Source organism: Solea solea, chromosome 15 (genome assembly GCF_958295425.1).
Source record: "Solea solea chromosome 15, fSolSol10.1, whole genome shotgun sequence".
In the NCBI taxonomy this organism is placed as follows: Eukaryota; Metazoa; Chordata; class Actinopteri; order Pleuronectiformes; family Soleidae; genus Solea; species Solea solea.
The window spans coordinates 6,874,134-6,901,687 of NC_081148.1; the positions used below are offsets into that span (position 1 = coordinate 6,874,134).

General features: G+C 40.5%; 1 protein-coding gene across 2 annotated transcripts; it reads left to right on the forward strand.

The window, feature by feature from the left end:
- Positions 1 to 1,915: 1,915 nt before the first annotated feature.
- Positions 1,916 to 24,858, forward strand: b3gnt2b (UDP-GlcNAc:betaGal beta-1,3-N-acetylglucosaminyltransferase 2b). Of its 2 annotated transcripts, none has more exons than XM_058651777.1 (3): positions 1,916 to 2,177; positions 15,913 to 16,044; positions 20,037 to 24,858. In XM_058651777.1, the coding sequence occupies exon 3, from the start codon at positions 20,062 to 20,064 to the stop codon at positions 21,250 to 21,252; it is 1,191 nt and encodes a 396-aa protein (XP_058507760.1). In that variant the 5' UTR covers positions 1,916 to 2,177; positions 15,913 to 16,044; positions 20,037 to 20,061; the 3' UTR covers positions 21,253 to 24,858. The 2 variants fall into 2 exon arrangements, with proteins under 2 accessions (XP_058507760.1, XP_058507761.1); XM_058651778.1 differs by having other exon boundaries at positions 1,916 to 2,000.
- The last annotated feature ends 2,696 nt before the right edge of the window (positions 24,859 to 27,554 follow it).

The window sequence follows — 27,554 nt, forward strand, 5'->3', positions numbered from 1 at the left end:
CGCCTCTCCCAAACAGGAGTTATGGAAACTTACCAGCATATTCAAATGACTTAGCAAGCTTTTTGTTTGTGCAGAGCAGGAAAATGCTGTGTTATGTCTTTCCAGTTCCTCTTCACTTCACACGAGTTTTTTCAACATGCAACTACATAACTATAACTAAAACTATAACTGTGACCCTGTCCCTGATAGTTTGTCAAGCTTTGCCCGCCTAATCACAAAAAGAAAAAAGAATTTGACTATTTTGTTGTAACATTCTGCAGGTATGTCTTTTACATGACAGTAGATGCATTTACGCCTCGCCACACCTCGCCTGGCCACGCCTCGCCTCGCCTGGCCACGCACACCACGGTTTAAGTAGCGTTTCCACTAGCATAGTACCTGGTACCAGGTACTATTTTTAGTTCCTGCTCTGGCGAGGTTCCAAGCGTGCTAGTAGTAGGTACTATGCAATGATTGGTCAGAATGCCGGCCGCTGACTGGCCAGAGTCCCGTCACAGGAAGAGACCTCCCACACACAAATCAAGCCGAACAGTGCCGAACTAACCTAATCGTGCTGTGCCGAGGCGAGGCGAGGCGGGTAGAGCCGGTGGAAATGCGCCATTAGTGTGACCAGTAAGGCACACAGCCTTAAGGCCTGCTATTTGTTTTCTTCCTGCAATTTGTTTTGTACTGCAATTACTAACCTAATGTTATTTTTTTGTTGGAATTACAATAAAATGTCACAGAATGAAACACAGAAATGATTGGTAGATTGGTACATGGATGTGAAAGCTATGTCCTGAGAAGAAGTCAGACACACTTTTTGGAGCTACATAGTAGCAGCGGTGGTCCAGGGCTACAGCACTTTAACAGGTTTCAACATGATTGTTTGTACACACAATTTGCATGACAGTAATGGCATGTGTCAACATTTAGCCCAAACCCCAACTGCTACTTAGTGTTGTAACAGTATTTGTACAAAGTACAAATACTTTGTTACAGTTAAAATTCACGCATCTGTACTTTACTTTGTTATATATATTTCTAGCAACTTTTACTTTTACTCCACTACATTTCCTCAAACTTTCTTTGGTACTCGTTACTACCATATCAAATCAGAAGAAGAGTTAGTATTTATATAGAGCTTTTCTGGTCTTGATGAGCTGCTTTACTTTACTACAGTTTTGCCATTCATCCATTCACACATCTTTCGTACCCATTCACACTCTTCAACATGAGGTTAAGGGTCTTGCTCAAGGACACACAGAGCCAGGAATTGAACCCACACTCTTCCAGTTGAAAGACAACTCGCCCTACCACTGATAATAATTATTATTACCATGGCACAATCCTTACTCTGCACTTTGTTTTACTTCAAAAACTTAAGTACATTTTATATGAGAAAATCACTTTTGATAATTAAGTACAATAAATGTCATATACCTTAAGACTTTTACTTAAGTAATATTATAAAAAGTGACTCCGACTTCTACCAAAGTCATTTTCGGGAAAGTGTACTTTTACTTTTACTCAAGTATCCCTTGTAGGAACTGCTGTATAAAGTGTATACAATCTTCATAATCCCAACCTCCTAAAGTATCAATGTGCATCAATATTTATGTGTGATGTAAAAAAGAAAGAATGGTTTGCAAACTTTAATTCCCAACCAGAACAGTTGTTAAGTGTGTTTATAGCATCAGACATGCAAGCTTATTTGGTGGTGTAAAACCCTTGATTTAAGCATTTACTGGTTATTGTTACATTCATATTGTTAATAAGTTATTTTAACAACAATACAATTGGGCCTTAGTGTGGTACATTGCAAACAAATGATGCACATAAAATCGAAATAGGACTTCCACACGTGTGTGTGTGTGTGTGTGTGTGGTGGAGTTGCTCCGCCCACAAGTCCTCCCCTTTGCACGGTGAGTTTCAGTGCGTGTCTCGTTACTAAACTGGTGTGTCCTCAACCGTCAACGCTGGAGAAACGGAGGCGAACAGACGACGTTTAACTACCGGAAGTAAGTCGCATGGATTTATTTCGTTTCCCGGTCCACGCTGGGACTCTGGGGTAAAGAGTGGAAAAAACCTGAAAGTGAGCTTAGTGTGAGCTGCCCGGAGCTCGAAGGACGTTTTGTGTTCGGAGCAACAGCGTCCATATCACGAGCGACCATCTCACCGCTGACTGAAGTAACCTTGTGAGTAGCCTCCATTTCTCCATCGCGTGCCAGTTCCCGTCTCAACAGAATGGCTTTAAATAAAGTGTGTGGTTATTATACATTTCTTTGTTTTCACCTTTAGGAAGATTTTCAAGAGTTTACGGGTAAAAGCAGCCCTAAGTTCCGCTACAACATCTGTCTTGGGGGGGGGAAAAACGAGTGTAGCGGGTGTTTTCTGGGCTATGTATCAATCATTTCCCTCATTCACTGGTTTCACTGTAAAATGTGAAACGCTCTGATTTTCTCTTCGTTTATTGAAACGTCAAATGTCTAAAATAATGCTTATGCAAATAGATTGGTAATCTATTAAGTGATTGAGTGTGATTCTCTGAGAATTACTCATAGTATTTTTCCCGAGTTCCTTTCTTCTCTGACATTACACTGAATTTCTTTAATTTGTAGCTAAACACATTTTTGTACAACTTTATATGGACTAAACATTAACTTAACTGTTTACAATCGTCTCATTGACACCTGTACTTGTTTAGAAAAGCATGTATAGCTGGATTAATAGTAGTTTGGTGTCCCGAGGTGAAACAAAATCCTGTTGAAGAAGCCATACAAGACTCAGAGTCACACAAATAAAACGCCTGATGTTAATCCAGTATGTGAGGGAGACACACGAGAGTAATTTATTCTCCTACTTCTCTACCTACTTCTCCCTCTCTCCGATGTCATGTTTGCTCTGCATCACCACGATAAAAGTTTGATCCTCATGAGCAACATTTTCCAGAGCTGCAGTTCGGGGGGTGTGCGTGTGAGTGTCAGCTCAGTGGCTCTGCTATGTTTACACATTAAAGGATGAGTAGCCTCCATCCCCAGAGTTTGCTATATCCAGTCTTGGTGGTAACTATGACGACAACACTTTTCAAACACATGATAACATGAGGAATTACAACTTTAAGATGTATTTCTTTTCTATCAACATGACCAAATGTCCTTGTTTGGCACTCTGCTCTTGTATCACACATACCACAGATCGTATCTTTAATTCAAGTACTTTAATGTTTTTCTGAGTGTCTAATGTTATCGCAGAGAATGTCATTTCTGGTACTTGCGGTCTCTCAATCAAAACAGCAACAGAAGACCTTGTTTGATGACATCGCAAAGAAACGTGGGATACTGTGGGAATTGGTGTCAGGGAAGAAGCACAGCAGACGGCAATGAGTAGACATGACCCATTAGTCACAAATACACAGTCAAATGTGTAAATAAAAGACAACACACTGACTTATTGGTAGTATGGAATGTTTCCTTACTGTGATTTCATCTGGGGTTTCCCCCCTGATTTTATAGCTGTCTTATACAGTACTGCACAAATGTAGTGGTGCGTTTGCTATGGGCTTTACAGTAGACGTGTAGGTAACTAGAACTGTGAAATACACAGGAGAGAGTCAGAGCAGGCAGGTGAGTGTGAGTGTGTGTGCGCGCGCTTTACACTTGTTGCTTGTTCTGGCACTGATTCAATTTAGTAAAAGTTGTGTAAATCATCCATGGTCATTTCACAATAATGAAGATAGGTGACGGGAATGATGTAACTACAAAATATAAATACAAACAAATATAATAAAAACTTGTCATTTCCTGTAAGGTCAAAGTACTAACAATGGCAGCAATTGAACTTTATTATTTCTCTTCCAATCTCAGTACATCAACAAACATTGCGTGATTAGTAAATTCAGCTCAACAACAGTTGGTAGGCAATAACCTGGTCCACTTCTCTACTAAGATCACGTAACCATCAGGCTGTTGACACTTGTTGATTAAATCAAATTGATGAACTTTTTTCAGAAGCGGGGCCATTTCTTTACCACCTCCTGTAAGATGTGGAGTGAACGGTGATTATGGTGTGTAGTCTTTTTGTTATTTCATTTTTATGGGTGTGTGTGTGTGTGTGTGTGTGTGTGTGTGAGTGACTATGCAGAACGTATATTTTTTCAGCAAATAAATGTACTCCTTTCTCGTGCACCGCACTGCAGAGAAACATAATTATCTTAAGAGCATCCTAGGCGTTACTTGCAAAATAAATTCGGTTTTCTAAAATGTTGAAAGAAGCACTCCAAATTTTGGCCGGATGGGTTCACTGACTCACTCTGATTTAAAGATCTGGCCCTTTGCCACGTTTATTTCAAGGATTTTAAGGTCAGTAATTCCAGCACATCCTAAATGGGAGACTACTGTTTCCCAGTGGTGCTGCTAACAATGAGGACGTCTCATCATGTGGCTCATTTTGACACAGATATCTGCTCTGTCCTGTGTAGATGTCAGATTCTGGTGTCACGATTATTGTGAGAGGAAAAGTCACTATTATTCAGACCTTGTAAGGAAACGCAGAGCATTGTGGATAGATATCTATTATATATATATATACACACATGCAAACGCACACACACACACACACACACATCGTCGCTGTCCTAAAAAAAAAAAAAAAACACAAAACCAGTTTTGTTTTTTTCAGGTGCATAAAAAAACAGATTTTCTCATGAACTAACTTACACAGTACACTCAACACTATACTAGACACATTAAAGACCCCAAATGAAAATCTATATTCAAAATATTATATTATTAAATATATTTTTATTTATTATATTTTAAATGGACATGCAGGCTTAGGAACACAGAAGTGGCAGTTTGAGATCTCTTTTTTTCACGCAGCAATGCATCGATGACTCCGCCCACGTTGAGTAGGTACTCTTTATTGTAGTGGAGATGCAACCTAACCGAGGCGAGGCGAGTAGAGCCAGTGGAAATACGCCTTTAGTCTAGTCATGTTGAAGTGCACCGTAGAAGGCATGGAAATCCTTTGCCAAAATCCTCTTCAGCTCTTGCATGTTTGAACTTCAGCCTTTTGATTGTTTTTGGCTGGATGTGTGGAGCGGGGTGCTCACTCTCTTCATCTTCCTGAAAAATGGGGGAGGGGAGGGTTCCGTTGTCTGAGTGGAGAATCTTATACTCCTCAGCGCCATCCACGTTGTACCTAATAGAAAGATAGATGATAGATCGAGGGAAGTGTAATTTTTGTTATGTTGGAGATTATGTTTAGAGATAAGAATCTGTCACACATACTGCAAGGCTTTGTTTGCAGGACATTGTGATCATCTTTATGTTTGATGTTCCAAATGTGTGATCTTATCAGTACATTGAGGAATTGCTAAATGTAATGGCTTCAGGGAATCATTCATGTTTTGTTTTGTTTTTTCTGGTCACATTTTAAATCCTCTTATTCGCTATGTGGTATCTTAAAATTAGAATCAATATCTGTGTGAGAATGTACAGTTATGTGTATGACAATACCTGATTGCTCTTAGGTCATGCACTGTAGGGTCTCCAGCAGTTTGTCTGAGAGAAAGAAGGTGTGGTCCACTTACCTCACCTGGTATGGTCTGGTATTGGAGCAACCCCTCCAGATCACTGCAGCATATTCCACCGGCTCACTGATGTCTCTGTTCCCCGGGCTTCTCTCTGTTACACTGTGCACAGAATTGCACTCCATTTGTGCGTGACCTTCCTTTCTCCAGATATTTCTGTGTCACTGGCTTCTGCTTTTGGATAGGAAACCTGAAGAGGGCATTGCTTAAGAGCAGGTTTTGGTTCTGGCTGCCACATCCATCGCTCTCCTGTGATGTTCTCCTCATAATGTGGGGGTGCTTCAAGATAATGTACAATACGTGAAGCAAACTCTTTGGCAGAAAGACCATCTTCACCCTCATGCCACGGGTAATTGGTCACGTCATGCGATTTCATGTCAAAGATAGTAAAGTTATACAGAGCTTGGTTCTGTAGGAGAGGGTGGAGGCTTGCAGCTTGGGATGGATGCAGATCCATGCACACTAACGAGGTCTTCTCAACTGACTCTTATTTGTCCTTCTGCTTTATGGCTCACGCAATTTCCTTTTTCAGGCAGTGCTCCTCCCTTGTTTGTTTGAACGAACAACAGGTGTCACATTGTTCTTTTTTGGGATGAAAAAGAGACAGATTTAAGTCATGGAAAACAGTGGTAAAAACCATGTTGTCCACAGGAGCGACTGTACTGTGTGTGGAGGTGATTTAAGCAAAGGCTCCAGGAACAGCTTTGAGTATGTGGACCTATGGTAATGTGATAGACTTTAGGTAGGTCCCTCTTCTCCCCACCCACTTCAATAGACACTACTGTTTAATCCCCAATGTTGACGGGAACATTCTGCCATCTGCTAATAGAAGGTGACAACAAATGAATGCCGACCTCCTGGACTCACCTGCATCTGTCCACTGCCGCTTCACATTACTAACTTCCACTGAAGACTTTTCCTCTCTTTCCAGTCTAATTTTCTCCCGAAGATCTCCTCAGACTGCAGACTTGCATGGCATCCATATTTCCTTGCCTCCTTCAACATGTGTTGGGACAACCAAAACCAGTTAATCCTGACATTCCTAGTGTAGAAAGACTGGTTACACCTTGGGCCAGTACCGTTTTCAGCCCAACTATGTTTACTTGGCTGTTTGCCTGAGCTCCTTATTACCTATGACTGGAAGCAAGCTCACTTAAGAAATGTGCAAACAAAACAAGCACTTTCTGCTCATTAACAATACAGAAGAGCAGTTAAAAAAAAAAAGGTGCATTTGACAAACTTGGCTACATATCAAACACTTAACATATGTAGCATTTAGTAGTAACAATAGTTAGTCAAACTAAAATATGCATACACATACACTTTTTCTCCAGCTTTGTCCCTGTGTTTCCACTGGTTTCAGCTAGTGGAGAAAGTTAATTAAATTCACCTTAATTTAGCTCAGTTTCAGTTTACATCAGTGGGAAATCGCAGAAGAAATCCTGCAATTTTGTTTCGGCCATTCGCTGCTGTCACCACCACTTATCAGCCAGCTAACATATGGACAATTGGCACCAACCCCTGTTTGTTTCTCTTTGGCTTAGCTAACCTCACTCACATTTCAGGTTATTTTATTGGTGTTGTATCGATATTTATCTACATTAAAAGATTGATAACAATAGAATTTCCTAATTCAGTGGTGTGATAATGTAACATATGGTACCACCTGGAATCAGGTAAAAGAAATAATCCGTCAAAACTGCCCTACTTATGCATTGCTTTCACTAGCTGGGAAATCAGTGTCTTGTTTTTTTGTTGTTTCCTGTGTGAACTGCTCTACCAAGTGTGTGTTTACACCAAGCACAGCTGCCGTTGGTCAAGAAATAATTCCACTGCATACTAAATGGTACACCATGATACACGTGCAACATTTTATTTATGATGGCTATTTGAGTCACATGAATTCAGCTCAGTTTTCCTCTCTTCAAGTGTTTTTGTGCTGAGCTAGGCTAAACACATCTCCCAGGCACAGAATGCATTAGTATAAGTACTCTATATTAACAATCTCTTCTGAATACAAACAAGTCAACAAACAAATGCATGTTTCTAAATAACAGTGACTATGTTGGACACAAATAAACTGACTGACTGACCTTATACTGAAGACCCTCGGTGTCGGACACGGTAAACAATGAGCCGCTGATGTGTTTTAAGTCCATTTGGAGCCGAAATCTGCGGCTAACCACTGAGTGGCTAACAGCTGGTGCTGCTAAAAACTAGCGACAACAAACAGGCATTACGTCACCAGCTCAACTTTTATTTTATATTAACAAGTAACAAAGTTTTATATTAACAAGCAAGATGGTTAAGAAATAATTCTTTTTCTAAGCCACAAACGGCTCACTCTCCACCTGCACCGTGTCTGCCACATTTTCGATCAAATGTCTGTTGTGATGTGTAGCATGGGTGGGAGACCAAGGGGCGTGATTGAGCAGCTGAGCTAGGCTTGTAGACTCAGAGAGAAGCGGTCGGCTTTATTGAATAGAGTTCGCAAGGCAACATAAAAATAATATATACAAGTATGGCGATATTGTCTCAACTACATATTTCTTTCAAAAATATACCGGTATAACTCTTACTACCGGTATATCGCCCAGCCCTACCCTATGGAGGATAAAGTGTTGGACAACAAATTATTGGAAACTTTTATTTAAACCCCCATACACAGAGAAAGACAATTTGATAACGGCAGTGTTCTAAAAACCCATGATCAAAATACAATATGTGATTTGCCAGAAACAGATGCAGCTGCTGTTATGTAAGTGCTTTGCTACAGTTTTCCAAGATCCATTAAAAACAGCTTACAGGGATATACTGCTGCCTATACACGGCTAATCCATATTGTTACAGCCATTTTACCGACATCAGTATCGCCTGACTCTGATAAATACATCAGTGGGTTTAATACCTTTAATGGCCAAGGGGAAAAATGAACTGACACCAGTGTTGCCTCTGATAGGCAACACACACAAACAGAGCTTTTATTGTATGTAATACCTTGCATGTATGCAGCACTTAGAGCAAATTCTCATGTAAGTACATTCAGACAATACAGGACAATGTGTGCTTAGTGGCCATGCTGCTTCTGAAATTAAAGTTGCACATTGTCAGATGTGACACCAGCAGTAAACTGATGTGTTTAACCATCGCAAATGGTTGATGTTGATATAGTGCCAGGCCTGTACTACAGCCATCTGCGGCACCTTTTTCTTTTCAGTCTGGTCTTTGACGAATGACACATACACGTGGTAAGTGCAACTGAGGTCAAATGAGCATTCAAGTGTTGGGGCTTTAAAAATAGACCACTACTTGTCTTGCATTTGTAGCAACTTTACTATGTTCAATGTAGTAGGCCTTTCAAGTCAAGTTCATACAATTAATATTTGGATGATTTAAGAAGTTAACCCCAGTTTTGCACTCCACCCTCGTGATATTTACTTAAGATGGTTTGATGCACTTCTAGACTGTATATTTTGAACATGAATGGGTTTTTATGGTCTGTGATTTATCATTTACTGCAAGATGTCTCTGTGTTTAGTTATTTAGTTTCTGACTATTGGTCTGATTAAAAGAAGTGAATACTTCACTGGAACTATTGGAATATTGTAATAGGTATTTTGTTGTAAAAGCGACACAATGTAGGATTTCAACCTTCAAATAATGTCTCCAAGATTATTGTTATGTTACATCAACTTACAGTACAACAGGATGAATGGTGATGCAGCCCGAGCAGGTCTATCTAACCTCTGGTTTCGGGTCCATGGCAAAAAAAGAACTACAATGGCATATGTGAAGCTACCTGAAAATTTGGAAAGTAATTGCAGCCATAGATGCTTTAATTGAAGATCATTGTTGTGCATTGTCATGAAATTTGAGCACCGTGTATGAAAGCATCTATAAATCCACATAACATGAATTCAATTTAAATGCAGGCAATTACTGTAAAATTAAAAAGTATAATGTTCAAAAGGAGATTCAACAACAACAAAACCATGTCACTGCTAAATAGATTTCAGTTGTTGCATCATACATTTTAGATGTGGTGGATCATGTATAATTCATCAAAGTTGTATATTAACACCAACAAGAATCGTGTCATTAGTGTGATTCAATGTTGTGCAGTTGTTTTCCAGGAAAGGAAGTGTACATGGGCATTAGAGTGGCTGGAGGAGGAGGAATTTAATGAGGGGAAATGAGCTAGAGTGGTACATGACCATTAAAACAAGCTATCACTCAGAGCAAACTGGGAGATGATAATGGCTACATCCAAGCATAACTGAGACCGATCTCACAATATTTGCGTGCCAACACTTATCTTCTGCGAGGCCAACAGATTTTCTGCCTTTTCTAATGGTGGGACTTGACATGTGGTCATTGGCACGGACTCTGATTTTGTTTCCATGGTTTTCCAACCACTTGAGTGTGACACGTTCCTGAGATTACATTTCAACAGTGGGAGGGAGTACTGAATCCAGTGCCTGTGTACCCTCAGGGTGAGAAGAGTATGATACACCGTTTCTTTTGCAAACACTGCAATTTATACTGCACTTTATGTACTGGCACTGCAAGGGCATGTATTTTAATGTGCAAGCATCTTTGTGATGTGTGTTTTATTACAACTTCATACGTTTGTAAGTGTGACCTACTGGCTTTAGTGCGACTAGCTTAACTGCATTCCTCAGTAATGTTCAGGAAGTTGTGGTATTTTAGAAATAATCTCGATTCTCATTTAGGGTGCAGTTTTGTGCCATGTTCATCTCTATTTTACGTCAGGAAAAATAACCCCTCAGCTCTAGATCATAACTTTAATATCCCAGAGGACCAATTGACCAATACACAGTTATAATTTATATAAAATAAATCATTAATAACCAAACAGCTTTCCTTTAAAAAGGGTAGCTATGATGCATCTTTGGCTGAAGATTTTTTTTTTGTCCGTGATGATAAAAGCAGCATCAACATGGGAAAAAATCATGATGATGTTTGCATTTCTCCTTTCTGTTAACTGTTTGGCAGTGATGACACATGGGTTTCAGCAGCAGGATGTGAACTTTTGGGGACATGGACGTCACAGTTCCTTTTATGGCAAATATGTTTACGCGCAGAAATTAGGTTTTATGTTTGACAGAAGTTTGGACACAGTTGACTCTCTGTTAGCAGATTGAAACCTGGTGCACTCCTCCTCCCTCTTGTTCTTCCTGCTGTCACATCCTGAGGATGTGTAACATACTTATTTATCCATTTATAGTTCATAAGAGGTAATCAGAGGTGATGCCAACACAGGAAAGAACCGCATGACTTCTTCCTTCATAGTTTTTTCTTAACACATTTGACAGCGAGTGAGAAAATCCTCAAAGCAAAAATGCTTTGCATCACAGTGGCGTTTGACTCGTTTAAGGTGTGTTTTGCAGTAATGCTGCAACACATTGAATGCCACCAGAGGCACATATGAAAGGAAAAGGAAGAAACAGAAACACTCAGTCATCAAGGTTAATGTACCCTAAGGAGTGTTCTTGGATTGAGTTTAGATGAAGACACTTCACCTGCCGTAGTCCTGTTAGGGAGGTTGGTCTCTTCAGATAGATATCAAAGAAAAAAAAACTTGTCGAAACTGTACAAAATATTCTCGTGATTAGAGTTGACTGAACATGGTGTCCATGATCAGTAAGTCACACTGGGCGTCAACACTTATCAGTACACATACTGTATACACACTCACTTAAAGTTTAGATTATGTTCTCTGTGAGTGATGTGGATCATGTGCTGTCAGAGTGGAATGAGATAACGGGGAATTCCATTCTAAGTGTGTCTGTCTGTGTGTGTGTGTGTGTGTGTGTGTGTGTGTGTGCCTTCAATGGGGTCATACTTTCAAAAATATGAAACCAACAAGATAATCAGGGATGATGCTTAATGGTTCTTTGAAGGTTATGTAACAAATCATGACCTTGATTGTGTCAAACTGAAATATCACCACACTGTTCTTTTTAATTGAACAAGAAAACCGCTGCAAGGACCAACTTAAAAAACAGGGAAGTCCTCAGTCAAGCCGATGTGTCTGTGACTATCTCCAGCACATTGATGTGGGACCTTTAGGCCTTTTGTGAATACTGGTGATGACTGTTGATATTTGGTGGGCAGGCTCCAGTTCAGGAAACACCTTCCTCTGTTGCTGCCCTTGGGCTATTTATGGTGCGCTTCTTTTCACACCATGTCGCCACTAGGCCCGTATTCCCTCGTGCCGAAACATCCTCTTATACACTGCTGCCCTTGGTCGAGTTGTGTTTGGACATGGCTGTTTGGTTGCTTTAACATGCTGCAGTGCAACAACACATTACAACACGAGTAGACCAAGTTAAACCTATTTGCATAGTACAGTTTATACAAACAGACTGTTAATGGTGCGTTTCGTAATGCATGAACGACATTCAAGTTGAAATAGAAATGGGTGTAACATGTTGCAACGCAAGGGGCAGCTACACCTCTTTTGTGTTCCCAATCGGGAAAATGGATTGTCAATTGTGAGACGTTTGTGTAGCCAAAGATGTTTTACTGATGGCACATCTCTGGGACATGCATATGCTAAGTCTGTGACAATATTCCAAGCAGAGGCAGTTTTAGCTGGAGCGCATGGCAAGTGGCTCCTGTGCTTAATATTTCTCTCTGTGGACCCAACACTGAACCAGCCTGTGGATTTTAAGATGTGGAGCAAGAGAGAAGCATGTCAAATTAAGTAGGGCTGCCTGACCTAAATGCTGATGATTAAACTGTAATTGCTTGTTTTCAATCAAGAAACCCTGGAAGCTAATCATATTAATGAATTAATTATTTATTTGTTTTTGTGACACCGATGTACATAAGAGAACAATAACATTGGCTAAATGTATTGTATATGTGTGATGAAATAGCATTTATTTTCTGTATTCATTATTTAGTTGACAAAAGGTTATTGGAAAATGCTCTTGGATTCATGGAGATGGTGCTAAATGTCTAGTGTTGTTTGAGATATTTGCCTGGAATTTTCTTGATCTCAACTGTCAGTTCACCTTTACTTTTACTGCACACCCCAGTAAAGCCTCACCTGTTGTAGTTCACTGTGACTCACTCTCTCGGCTTTCAGTAGTGTCAGCAAAAACCTGAACCCTCTCCCAATTCTCCCACTGCTTGTTAATACATGTTGCCAGGAGTAAGAGGCCGCAGAGAAATTTAATGCTAAACCCAAATCCAATTTCACTCCATTTCCGTTATGTTCACATTCAAACAGAAGTCGAGTCGAATCGCCGTGTCATCACTCTGTCGCCGTTCTTCCTCCATACTCATTTAAAAACTGAACTTTGTCCAACAGACCTGGCTTCGCTGGTCGTCACTTGTCTGCTTTCTGCCTCCTTATCTGCTCTCACATGTGCAAAGCCTGTCATGTCTGCACTGGTGACCTCTTTCACACTAATGTCTTTGAAAAGGCCTTTATTGCGGCACAGTGTGTGCTAATGTACTAAACTGAGTGCATGATTTATCTTTATTCTAAATAACTTTGAGATTAAATTGTTCAAAGAAATTGTCATTATTTAGTTTGAATACTACGAAGGAGGATTAAGGCCACATTGAGAAAAAACATTTTCACAGACTTCAAAGTTTTAATTTACGAGATTAAAGTCGTGAATTTACAAGAATAAAGTTGAAATATTCTAACCTGTTGTTTTAGAAGAGGAGAGTTGGGGACTTGGAGGAAATCGCTGCTTTTGTGGAGGGGGAAATGGCTGGAACTGGTCGACTGCCGGGTTTTTGGTGGCTGCATCAGCGGGCCATTCAGAGGGGTTTTGTGGTTTCTCTAGTTTATCATATGAATCCATATGCCATAAGGCGTTGGGGTTGGGGCCTCTGCGTTGGGGCCTCTGCAGGTGCAGGTCTTCTAAAACAACAGGTTGGAATATTACAACTTTATTCTCGTACAGTCGTAATTATTCTCGTAAGTCGTAAAGTTAGGACTTTATTCTCGTAAAGTTACGACTTTATTCTCGTAAATTTACGGCTTTATTCTCGTAAATTTACGACTTAATCTCGTAAATTTACGACTTTATTCTCGTAAATTCAGGTTTTGTTCTCAGAGTTTTTTCTCATTGTGGCACTAATACTCCATTGTAGAATACAAACTAGCACTACAGTACTAAACTACTACTTTTTCATAATGATGCACTAATTGTGAGTGCTGGGTTTACACTTACAATGACCTTAAATCTGAATATTCACTTCAGTGGCTCTGGGGATTTTAGCCACATGCATTTGTTAAGTAGGACGGGAATAGGCACACCAAAATGTGTGATCATTTCAATGATAAACATTTTACAGTTGCAGAAAGCTTTACTTATTGCTACCATCCACTCTGTTTTTCCTGAGCTGGTTCTTTTGATCGAATCCCTGCAAACATGGTGGAATTCAAAGTACGCAGGCCATCTTTGGATCCGAATAGGTCTAGTATGCAAGGTGGCAATATGCTGCACTTTCAGCTTGTTTGGCATTGGGTGGTTTCCAGTTTTCTGGTAGCTAATGGCTAGCATGTCGAGTGCCATTCTGAGTCTACCTTTCCATTCATGAACTAAAAATATTCCATGCTTTTAGCTGACGGAGCATAAATTTGGTCTCCCCAGCAGTTCAAAAGTGTAGTGGTCTGGATTGTGTGTGTGTGTATTTCTCGTTTTCTTCTTCTGTGCCTGGCTGACTTTTCTTTCTAGGTCAAAACCCAAGGGCAGGAACTGTGGCACATGCACAGAGCACCTAGTCCAGTTTGAGTCCTATTTAACATGCAATTGTAGTTGTACCATCTTGGGCTACATGTATTTTAAAAGTCCTGTTTTTGTATCCACAGAACATCATAGACACAACACTGGCAACTGACTGTTATACTGATACTTCCTCTGCTCAACAGTTTTGGGCAAAGGGTTGTTTTTAAGTGAATGTTTCAGAGTCTTAGTTCCCGTCAGTGAAAGGTGATATGCCTCATTATCTGCTCAGCCATCATATCTAGCCCGGTGGTTTAATGATTAATGAAACTCTATCATGTGTATAAAAGCAAGTTTCCACACAAGGTCTCTGTTAAGATTTTTTTTTGGGTTTTTTTTTTGTTCACCAGTGAATGGTGGTGGTTTACTGATCCACCAAAGACAAATAAGGTGCTTGTCTGGTGTTTACTTCACATTGCAAACCCAGTGGTCCTAGTAATCAAAGAAAATCTGAGAAGAAATAATTACCAAGACACCTGTGGGTGATGGTTATCAGCCAAATAATTATAATGACATCACAGTTGGTTGACATTCAGAAAAGTAACAAATATACAAAACAGTAGAGCATTTGGCTGACTTAAACGATCTGTACCAAGTAGTGCAGGTATAATGAATTAACACACTATCTGAAAAATTAAGTTTCTGGTTACCCTTAGCGATAACTCTTTGCCCCATGTTTTCCTCACTCAGAGCTCATTTAGAGATGCTCTAACTTATGAGTCCCAAATCTGAAAATATTGCGATAGATTTAATATTAATTTTTGCACATACACCAATTGTGATAGTGAATTTGAGCAGCAGTAAATGGTTAACGTGAAATTAGAAGTAGTCATGAAAGCACTATGCTGCAGCTGTGGAGTAAAAGCTTGGTGGTCACTTCGTTGGAGTTAAGAATACATATTGCACTTGGAATGAATGATTTGAGAGCTATGTGCCAGGATACTCCTCAGTTTTTTCCCTGTTCTTCTTTTCCCTGATACCAGGCACTATTTTTAGTACCTGTTCCAAAACGTGCTGAGTATGCGATGATTGGTCAGGCCACTGACTGGCCTGAGGGCCGTCACAGGAAGAGACGTCCCACACACAAACCAAGCCGAACTGTAGATCACTTAAAACTACTTAACAATCCTAAAAATGTGGGTTAATCTCCAACAACAACCAGGGAAATCTCTATATTTAACAGAGGAGTCTGGTGTATTTAGGGACAGCGCCGGTGATCACTGTCGTGCAGTGATGACCCCGCCCACGTTAAGTAGGTTTTTTTTGTAGTGGAGATGCAACCTAACCGTGTCGTGCTGAGGCGAGTGGAGCCAGTGGGAATACGCCATTAATGTCAGGTGCCAACAGTAGTACATGGAGCTGTGTGATAGGATCTCTAAGGATGGATGTTTTTAGCAGGTCTGAATGGGGCCTAGATTACCCTGGACTCCTCTTTGTTCCTCATTCACCAAATTTTGTTCCCATTTGTTAGATTTCAAGAGAAAAAGGAAGGAGTTTTGCAGTTCTTATTACAAAGTTCCCCATCGTTGTTGTTGTTGACACACTGGTTGTTTCATCTGTTTTCAGGTTCAACACACCTCCACTCCTTCACATTTCAAGCTGGCTCCTCTTCCCTAGAGGGCAGAGTTAAGTATGGGGTAAGAGTGAACAGGAGACGCAAAGACAAGTCAAGTTGAGGAGGCCCACTCCCCTGCACAGGTAAGATTACAGTTTGAACTTGCACCTTCAGATATAGTCGACCCATCATCAAATATTGCAGTGTACTAAAAGAAACCTGCTGCTATTGTTTTCTGCAGTCTCTCACCCATCACCCTCAACTAACTGTACATTTTATCAAAGACCGGCTCTATGATCTAATCGTTTTGGTACAGCTCTGCTGTCTGTGCTGATTAGTGACTCTGCAAAGAGTCCAAAGATCAAACAGCTTAGAAGATCTAAATTTGTATTATATTCTACCAGCCATAAAGCTAAATGAGTTAATATAGGCCAGTCATCCAGCTGGCCTGCTAGTGTGGGTAGGTAGAATGTTCCTTACGTTGTCTGTTGATGTCTGCTGTCTTTGTCATATATGTGGTGTCCTGTAAAAAAGTGCCCCACAGGGATAATAACGTTATCTACTACTATTACTAAGCTCCAAGCTCCAAGATCCACCCTGCACCAGCTATACATTTTAAAGATCCAATCAAGATCTTCTTGTGCAGAATTATGCCTGTGATAAATTAAATAAAACCCAATACAACAATGCATTTTGGAGTAGTTGTACAAGCAAAATTGGTTTTGGACATAGTCCAAATGCACTCGCTTCTTTCACCTAGGACAATGAGCTTACGTTTTGTAACTATTTATTCAACAAATTTAATGCCATGAAGTCTAATGCGAAATCCTGTTTGGCTTGAATAGTTTGACAGCTAATTGCAGGCTGTTTACACATTACTGTCTATGTAAACATGGTAAACCACACTGATGGCTAAGCCGATGACTCATTCAGAAGTGGTATTAGCGTTCGTCCAGAGTGATCCAATCATGTGCACATCACGCAAAGTCAAAATCTAAACGTTCCTCATTCACCCTGAACGCCTCCTCGGACCCAATAGTGAAAACCATATTTGGACGTGGTCTGATACTTTCGATGGCTTCTAGACGTCGGTGAAAGGACATGAGCAAAATAGGGTGTCTTCTCTTCAGAGGTCCATTTATGTTGCTGCCTTTCATCATTCTGTGTCACCGTCACAATTCAAGGGAGAGGACAAAACCGCAAGGAAATGGATGAAGAACAGACCGTAAAAGTAGGAGAGGGGAAATGGTGTAAACAAAGGATGGAGAACAAACAGGAGTGTAGCAGTTGCTAGGAGGCTGAGAAAGCAACATGATACAGAGGCAACAATACAGCCAATGGTTGAGAGGAAATAAAAGCAACAAAGTCATTGTATATCAAATTTAACTTGGTCAACTTGACTTTGCGTACATTTTACACCGTTTACACTGTCTTCTCTTCAATCTATATCCTTTTCTCTCCGTGTCTCCAGTTTCAAATGCATAAAACTTTATTCATCCCCGTAGGCAATGCTGGGGGCAAAGAGCAGCACATTGAGGGATACAGTAGTTCTGTATCTTTTATAAAAATCTGTCCAATAGCGATCACTCAGCTGGGCCTTAACTGCAACAATTGGTTGATTAATCAAGTCGATGTTAGAAGGTGAAGTTCATTAATAACATAATAAAAACTCTAGATGTTGTACAGTTCATGTGGCTGCATCTCTCTCAGAAGGATGTAATGAGATGCCCAGAGGCTGATGGAGGAAAACATTTTTTTTGTAATCAATGAAAGGTGAGACTCGGGGAAGAGAATGTTAACAACGAGTATGTGTGAGTGTGCCAAAGCAGGAACCTGAGGTTGACTCGAACCTTCTGAAAGACTGTATTGTCTGTTCAAATCTACTCCTCACAGGGATTAAGGTTCTCCATTGCTGTGACAGATTTCTGTCTGTTGCATTCCAACGTGGCCACATATGAGAGTCATGAAGATGTGAAGGAGAAAAGGCAAAGGGAATCAAACCTTGAGATGTAGAACGTAGGCTATTTGAAAGGTGAACACTGCCATGTTGGCAAATATTCATATATGCCATGACCATCTTCTCTCTGCTAATTTCACAGCGACTACCCCCATGTAGAAAGTGCATGATGATTATGTCATGATACCTTGATAGCTTGCTGCCATTTTGTTAGTCTGCCATAGGTCATTCCTGGGGAGTTGCAAAAAAACGTAAAGTTGTGAACTGTACATTATACCGGCACATCAGTCCTCACTCCACCAACATCCTTACTTTATACTGTAAGTAATACTGTATATTAAATATAGATACGACTGGACAACGTGTAAATGCACTGCAGTGTTATTAAGTTAGCGCCACACCATCATCGGTTTACAGGAGACGGCAGTATACCTCAGCTGTAGAGCCAAGAGAGTATCAAAGAGCCTTTTGTTTTTTTTCATCTTGCATGACCTCAGGTGACTCTATGGTCGGTGATACATTCTGGTTTTATTGTTTTATTGTATCATGTTTGAACGTTAGTGTGTGTGCTGCTTTTAATGATTGCCTCTTCAAGGCACACACATAGGAACGTGCCGTCTCATTTCCCTTTGGGTCACTTGAACGGTACCTTAAAACACAATAGTATAATTTATATATACAGTAGCGTACCGTGGGGTTTCAGTCAGGGCCTTCAGTAAAAAAAAAAAAAAAAAACACACAACCACATACAAAACACACTATTATGCACTATATTCACGAGACAGTTGATCTGCAACAACCATAGAGCACACGCACACCACTGTGCATCTATAGGCTACTGCATCATTACCACCACATCTTCCGTTATGTCACTCAGCAACCGCAATTTCACAAGCCACTATATGACACAAAAACAAGCTTCCACATAAGCATAGGCGTCAGCTACGCGGCGGAACGCGTCCACGGCACTATTTAATGATCAACAGTTTTGTCCTCACCACTTCTAAAAAATTTTATAAATTTATCATTAACACTCAAACTTCCCGTAAATGATGTACCTCTTCGGTGTAGGTCTCCCTCTTGAAATAATTTCCTTCTTTTCTCCAAACGATCGCCGTGAAAAGTGCACACGAAGGAAATCAGAAACATTATAGATCGGTGGCGTTACTGCAGTGGCCAAACCTTACTTCAAAACCCGCCAAAGTTTCAAACGTCGTTGATGACAACAGCAGGGGCTAGCGCCAGACACGTCACAGGTCCACGGAGCTATGATGCGTTTAATGACATCCAGGAAAATCCAGCTCAGCTTCACAAAACATAACCATATTCTTTCTGGAAATATAATCATAACATACTGAAAAGGTAATTGAATTCAGACACGTTCAGACACACAAATAATTAATTTGATTATTAAAAAATAATAATAATAATAATGATGATAAAAAAAATACTTTTTGATGCAGCCCACCACTGTATATATCCTGTACATATATACATATGTGTGTGTGTGTGTGTGTGTGTGTGTGTGTGTGTCCACCAGTGTTTTCTGTGTGTGCGTGTTTGTGTGTGTGTTGTATTTCTCTGTGTAAAGCTTTACTAACATGTTTAAAACATCAAGATGGCTTTTTTGTGCCAAATTTGTACTTTACAGGAGAGAAACTGGAAAGCCATTAAAACAGTCTTTGAATTTAAATATACTTTTTGTGTTGGTTCTACATTCATTCCATGATTTTATATAAATAAATATCTGTTATAAGCTTCAGGTTTATTTACCTGCCGAGTCTCTGAGTTCAGCTTTAGATTCTCTACAGAAATTAGTAACTGGACTACAGATTTCTGTGCAAGCAGGACAATTTCTTTTTTAGTATCCTGTCATTCGGCCATTTCCATTTGCGTCCACGGAAGTTACTTCACTGATAAGTGGTTCAGCATGAAGTCTCTCCGTCTACCGTATAAGGACGACTAATTCCACTTTCAAATTGCAATTAATATTCATTCCAAAGGCCATTGCTTGTTAGATGTTGGTACTTTTTTTTTTTTACCTCGTGCCAAGAGCCAGAATCTACTGCATGTTACCAATTGCAAAGAGACCAGTCATGTTATTCAATTGAAACTATTGAACCTAAGTGTGTCCTCTTGATAGCGTCTTCATGGTCTTTTTTGTGTGTGTCCGCTCAGGTTGTAACGGGTGCAGGGCGTTGTCATGGCGATGCCGCGGAAGAGGATGAAGCTTGCGGTGACAGTGGTGATGGTCAACCTCTTTGTTTTCATCCTCATTTTTCGACACAGCAGTCAAAAGAAAAACGGACGTCACAAGGTGCTAATCCCCACCTCCCCCTTCTGGACCAAAATGGCTCCCGTCGCAGCCTACTGGAACCGCCAGCAGCAGATTGTGGACTTTCACAACAATCCAGTCTTGGCTTTCAACTACAGCACCTCAGACCTGCCTGAGTGGCTGGCTGAGACCGGCTTGTCCAACCCCTGCGAGCCGAATGTCAAGGTTACCACTCAGGTGAAAGACTACAATTCCCTCCCAGACCGCTTCAAGGACTTTCTACTCTACATGCACTGTCGTTCCTATCCAATCGTGTTGGACCAGCCTGATATCTGTAAGGAGCCACCGTTCCTACTCTTAGCTATCAAATCACAGGTATCGCACTTTGACCGCCGCCAGGCTATCCGTCAGTCGTGGGGCCAGGCCGGTGTTATAGCCAATCAGACGGTAGTTACGGTCTTCCTTCTAGGCAGTGCCACAACCTGGGATTACCACCCAGATCTGTCCGAGAGTCTGCACGATGAGAGCGCCCGCCACCAAGACCTCATCCAGTGGGATTACCGGGATTCGTTCTTCAACTTGACTGTAAAAGAGGTTCTCTTCCTGGATTGGATCCAGAGTCGCTGCCCTGATGCCCACTTCATCTTCAAAGGCGACGACGACGTGTTTGTCAACACCTACCACATTCTGGATTTCCTCAAGGGCCTCTCGGAGCCCAAAGCAAGGGACCTGTTTGTCGGTGACGTGATCACTGACGCAGGGCCGCACAGAGACAAGAAGGTCAAGTACTTTATCCCAGAGAGCTTGTACGTCGGGAAGTACCCCCCATACGCAGGAGGCGGAGGGTACCTTTACTCTGGTAACCTGGCAGCTCGTCTGCAAGGTGTGTCACACCGTGTTCCACTCTACCCAATAGACGATGTGTACACAGGTATGTGTCTGAAGAAGCTAGGACTGGGCCCAGAGAAACACAAAGGCTTCAGAACATTTGACATAGAGGAGAAGTACAGGACCAACCCCTGCGCCTATAAGAGCTTAATTCTTGTGCACTCAAGGACTCCGCAGCAAATGATCAAGATCTGGTCCTGGCTCAGTAGCCCTGACCTGAACTGCCAGTGACGACTCCACCGCAGCCAGTTTGGCATCAAGTGAAACGTCCCTTGTTGTTGGGGGGGGGGGACATTTAGGGAACGCTCCCAAAATGTCAGCGATGATTTACATAATCTTTCATATGGTGGTTTAAAGGTTGGCAGCTTTAAGTAAAGATATTATTATAAAGGTCACTTGGAGCCGTTGCTTCGTGCACTCAATGCATTATACCTCTAAATATGAGGACCAGTGTAGTGTTGGCTCTGTTTCTTAAAATTGACCACCATAGTATTTTGACTTGATGTCAGACATCCATAGGTGAGCTAATCCTGCTTTTCTGTGTCAAACGAGCTTTACCCAAAGTGACCACGACTTTCTCTGTGTGCACATATTTATATCACAACTATTTATGGCCTTTATAATGCTTTAACACTGTGTCAGCTCCGGGATGGAGTGTCTAAATGCTGTATTATATGTCTATGAACTGGGATGTGTCCATCCGCGATTCTGCTGTTGTGTAAGGGAAGAGACACCAACTGTCTACAAACATGGAAAAGTGGATATTTGTTCAACGACTGGTTCCCACATACAGCAGATAAGCACGTCGAGCTTGAGGCGAGCTTCCCGCTGAACACATCCTGCTAATAGCTGCTGGAGGCTCTGTTTGTGCTGCTTTTCCCCCCCTCCTTATTCCCAAAAGTATTCATTTGTGACTCAATCCAACTCGGTCTCAAGACTTTTCTCCCTCTCAGCTTAAGGAAACGTATCTTTTTAATTCATTTTTTATGGTTTGCAGTTCACAAACCGTTTAGTAACTCTCTTAAACGGGTTCATTCTGTTTAAAAAAAAAAAAAATATATACCAATGATAGCTTATCTGATAACTGGTAACTGGTGCTGTCTGAGGTTTTTTCTTCTTTCTTTTTTTACTGGTAGATACTTTAAAGAGTTGGACTAATTTCATGTTTAAACGGGGGAGTTTTGGTGGAGTAAATACACACTTTGTTTTTAGGAAATACACGGAGTAGGAATCTGTCTCTGAACAGCTCAGCAGGTCTGGGCTTGGCGTGTGTGGAGAAATCTAAATGCTGTCTTATTCTGCTTCAGGTTATCGGCTTATATACAAACAAGCTCTTTTGAACCCAAAGTGCATTTCTGACACACACACACACACACACACACTTTGAGCTGCCACAGTAGAGTTTCAGTGCGAAGTGTTCACTATAACTTGAACTTGTTGTGATGTGTCTTTACTGTGACGTCAGAGACTCGGAGTCGAGCATGCTTTAAAATACAGGTGTCTAAACATGTTTAGTGCACTCGTTGTTTGACAAAGTGGCTCTGTAATGTTGCCTTATGTAGCCTCGAGGAGGCTTCATTTCATTTGTTCAACATCACGTTTGCAGGGAAAGAGCTGTCGGCATCTTTAGTCCCTGTGGAATAAACGGCAGATTGTATCCATGTTCATTTCAGGACTTTTACTAATTCATATCCCGTGTGTTTTAGCTTCCTGACAGGGTTTGCGTTTGTTGGTGAGAGGTTCTAATTGGTCAGGAACTGATTTTGGGATTGATGTCCTCATTTTTTATTTATTTGAAGAAGCTTGGCTCGCGTCTTTTTTGGCTTTAGTTCACATGCTGTCTTTACCTGCTGTATGAGAGAAGTGCTGCACATACTGACTTTTCCTCCTGTCTTAATGTTCTTAAACAGCTGTGAGTTTCTCATAGGCATCTTTTATGACAATTCCCTGTCTCGCAGTGGCAGATGCTCTTTGTTTCTCTCTTGACCCCGGTGAAGGGTCGGCCCATCTCTGATTTATTTCACTTAATGTCAATACAGAAAGTGGATTTCCTTCAGTATTTCTACTAAGTGTAACTGGCCTCAGTCCTATCCAGAAAGATATAAAAAGACTCTGTTGACTTCACAAGTCCAAATGAGGGAACATGACTCAGGGAAAAGCAGCTGATGTCACAGGACTGTGTCGAGACCCACGGCCCTTCCTTACAGTGGAGTGTATTGGTTTAAAAAGAGAGAGCCTGACCTCTGGTGGTGAAGTCAGAAATGCGCTCTTCCTCACAGCTCTGTGTGCAGGATCAGTATCAATAACGACTGGGTATCTATCGTAACTTTTAACAGTTGTCATCCATAGGTTTTGGACAAGCATTTATTACACCGTCCTTCACTCAGTGCAGCAGCAGCAGCAGCAGCAGCAGCAGCAGCAGCAGCAGCAGCAGCTCTGTGTTTGTGTGGATGAAGGATGGTAAACGCTCCACACACAGACTCACCAAGGGAGAACTAGGTGACATCCTGAGCCAGTTGAGACTATAGTGATAGCAGGAAATGTTAGTGTCTGAATGAATGGGTCAGCATGGGTTGCATCCTGATTTAAAATGAGCGGCATAAATGTTGGTTTAAGTCGTTTTAAGTTGTTGAGTGAAGATGCCTCGGTTAGAGCTCCTCCTGCTGGTGAGATGGTGAAGTTCCGCTTGTTTGACTCCATGACCAAAAAAACAAAAATACAGTACGACTCTCCTGGTTTTCTCGACCCTTGATGTTTCAGACACCTTCAGTTTGAAACTCAACAGTTTACTGTTCGTTAATTATCCATAGCGTCTTCATATTCGTGTCAGAGATATCTGGCTAAAAAAAAAAGACAATCACAGGGATTCTAAAAGGTCGCTATTTATTTATTATTTTTGATTTTTTTTTAAATATGTTTTCATGCGATTACCAAATTACTAGACTTTTTTTTTTTTTAAATGGCATATATTAGAATCCCGGTCTCTGGAGCTAATTTATTTATTTATTACTATTTTCTTTGTAAGTCAAGTCTCTCTCACCCGTTCACTTCCTCTCTCGCTGGGTCCTGTGTCGCCTTCTCTTGTTGCTCTGCGGTTAACTTCAGTTAAATTCATTTGTTTGCTGCATATCATTTGTGGCTACTTGAAAGGTTTACAGTTTATTCAAAGCCATTTAATTGTTACTTTAGTCTGGTGGTTGTCTGTGGAGGTGTTTATTTTTTTACCCCCTCCATTTGTCCAGGCTGATGTGTAACTTTGTTCATTTGTAATCGTCACACGCCGTGTTCTGACGCTCAGTGTTTCTCTGATCGAGTTCTCTGATCTTAATGTGTAGCAGCACAGTTGTTTGTGTAGGAAAACTTCAGGATACTAATACAACACTTAAAGCTGATTAGGAAAAGAGAAAGAAGGCAGTCCTGGGATACTCTGGCTGTAAACCGCTGCTGTAAAACACCAAGAACAAAAATCTTTGACCGTTTACTGCATGTATTCAATCACACCACCTTCTGTGACCCAAAGAGATCGTCCATTCAGTTGAGGTTGAAACTACATGGCTTCATTACTCTCCTACATTCCCCGGACACCTGCCGTTATTGTTATACAACACTTGCACCAGACAGAGATGGACAAATGGACAAATAGACAAATAAACAAGAATCTGTGCCTGATGTTTACGTACTGTATGTATAAGATTGTCCTTCAGCCATAGTAAGTGTGATTGTGATATTTTATTACCTAGGATGACTTGATTGTTTGAATAAAGTTATGTTTTTCTGTTTTTGTATATACTGTTCTATGCATTCTCACTGTTGTACAAATAAATTGTGTGGCCTAAGCATCATCGTTCATTTGTTTTGCTTCACGAGTAGTTTTCATTTTAAAGCTGGAGATGAATCTCTGTCGAATCCCATCAGCTCTAGGGCCGAACGACTATAGAAAAAAGATCCGTTACGTCTGTATTTTGACTGAAATTGTGATTGAATGATTCACGATGTCCGAGGGAATGGTAATTTTTACATATTTAAAATGATTGCTGTGTGATATTTGTGCAGATCTGTGAAAAACAAAGATGTTTTCTTCACTCTGTAGAATATAATGTGTATAGGTTTAGAACCATATTTAATCTGAAATGGTAACTTGACACACAATATTGTGCCTCCTGCGATTTGAAAATCAATGAGTTGTTCAGCCCTATCAGCTCTGTGGCTTTTTTTTTCTTTCTTTTTTTAATATACATGGACGTATTTCACTCATGACTGAGCAGGTGAAGTGCAAGAAACACACCGTGCGAGTAAAGTGTGAGCACTTTGTCCACCAGCGCTATGACTGAAAACACAAAGAACTGGTCATGACAAGTTTCAAAAGTGCATTTTGCAGCAAAAAATAAACTCGGACATTCACTAAGGAGTTCTTAATTGTATTTTAATCCTGATTTTCACTTCTCCCAAATCGAATAATCACTTTAAGTGTTGTTTTTTATATAGTTAAAACAAGCTCTCTGATTTTTCAGCTGCTAAATCGTGAATATTTTCTAGGGTTTTTTTGCAAAGAATTCATTAAAACTGAATAATATTGTTTGTGGATAAAACAAGATATTAGAGAACGTCATTGTTTGGAGTTCGGGGAAACCCCAATCAACATTTTATGGGGAAAAAAAAATATTAATTTAATGTGCTTAAGTTGCACCTACTCTTTGTTTCTTTCCTCAGCCAGACTGTCTCCAATTTATTTTATTGATTTAATAATAATTTTTTCTTCACTATTTATACTTAGTGTAACTGTCACATGAAAGCAACACTTTCATGATATAAATGTTCATTTAAGTCAAATGTTTACATTGATCTTTGACCTGGTTGACACGAGTGAAGGGCAGTGGTCCTCTGAACCTCTGTCAGAGCTCCCCCTGCTGTTGAGATGGTGATAAGACTCGATGACCCAAAACTGCAGTAAAATAATTTAAAAAAAAATCCATAATCTGTTCATTATTTTGACTTTAAACTGAACTGTTATATTGTTTGTAACAGATGTATAACATGGTGTCATCAAAGGGGACTTGTGTGTATGACCAGCAGAGGGCAGCAGTCCCTGTTCATTCTGCTCCACCGCTCCATTTCTGTTCAGTTCAGTTCAGCTGTGCTTGCAGCCTTAAGGCCTTTTTATAATGGAAATATAAAAACTATCTGTGCAGTTGCAGAACTAGTTAAGCTGACCCATCATCTTGTTTGTTAAATGTATTTTTGGCTGTTTGTGTTTGATAATTATGTATAACTAACACGATTACAGGATTTCTGGGATTATTCGAAAGGCAAAATATCTTGATCATAGAGAAATTAGTGTAATGTGTTGTTTTCCAATCGAAGCATATTTGTCGCATTTGAAAAGACCACTGGGGATTAAATAATCTGAAACGCTGCCGCTAAAAATACGGCAAAGGCGTGTGACTAATTGGGTCAGACAAACAGATATCAGGAGACAGCAGCTAAACGGTGTGTGGTGGTTTTTTTGTTTTTTTTCTCACAGACAAACTCACTGTCCCTCCATCTCAAGGGTGTTTACTCTCCACACAAGGGTAAGGGATGCATGGGACAAGGTTGCCATGGTGACCATATTCCCAAGGTGGAGGCCATCATCCTCTGGGGCAGGATGTAGGTGTACAAATAATAATAAAAAAAAGTGTGCATGAGGGGTATGCAGCAGCACCAGTGTGTGTGTGTGTGTGGGGACATAAGACTTATTTAAGAGCTAATTTAAGATTAAGAGTTTAGGGTTAAGGAAGTTTGCAGGTTAATGAGGATTAGTGAGTGCTTGTGTAATCTCTTTAGACATGAATTAAATATTAAAGCAATGTTTGTTTTCCATCACTTGTGTCATAGCAGACAAACATCTATCATTAAAACTACAAATGTGTGTTAGGGGGCGGAGCTTTGACGGGAGTGGGTGGGATGTTTTGTAAGTGTAGCGTTCCCACATGTCCTAGATAAGTAACCAACCAAAAAACACCTCAGGTGATTGTTTACCATCACACATCAAGGCCTGAATCTTCTTTCTCAGTTCAGTGTGGTGTTTTCAAGGCGTCCATCTGTGAAAGTGGTTTCCTTTTCCTCTCAGACTTGACAGTTGCTTCCTGTCGACGTTAGATGACCTTGACACTTTGAACAGTTTGTCTCACATCCTGCCATGACATCAACTCAGAAATGGATTCATTTACAGTAAACGAGGCTTTTATGTCATGTATCAGGTCTCACACTCAGTCATCGGTGTCGTCGTGGCAGATGATGCCACATGTATATAAGATCTTATTAAACTGATTATGGTCATTTAGGGAGCTTCTAAAGGATTATATTTAATACTTTGATATTCAATAAACTAATCTTTTTAACGGGATCTATGTTTGTTTTTTCCGTGACCTAAATATGAACGGTTCAAATGAGCTCATAATATGAAGATTCAGGACTGTGAAGACAAAAGTGGAAAAATAATTCATATTGTGATGAAATATAAATGTAGTGCAGATACTTTCAGTGCTGCTGAC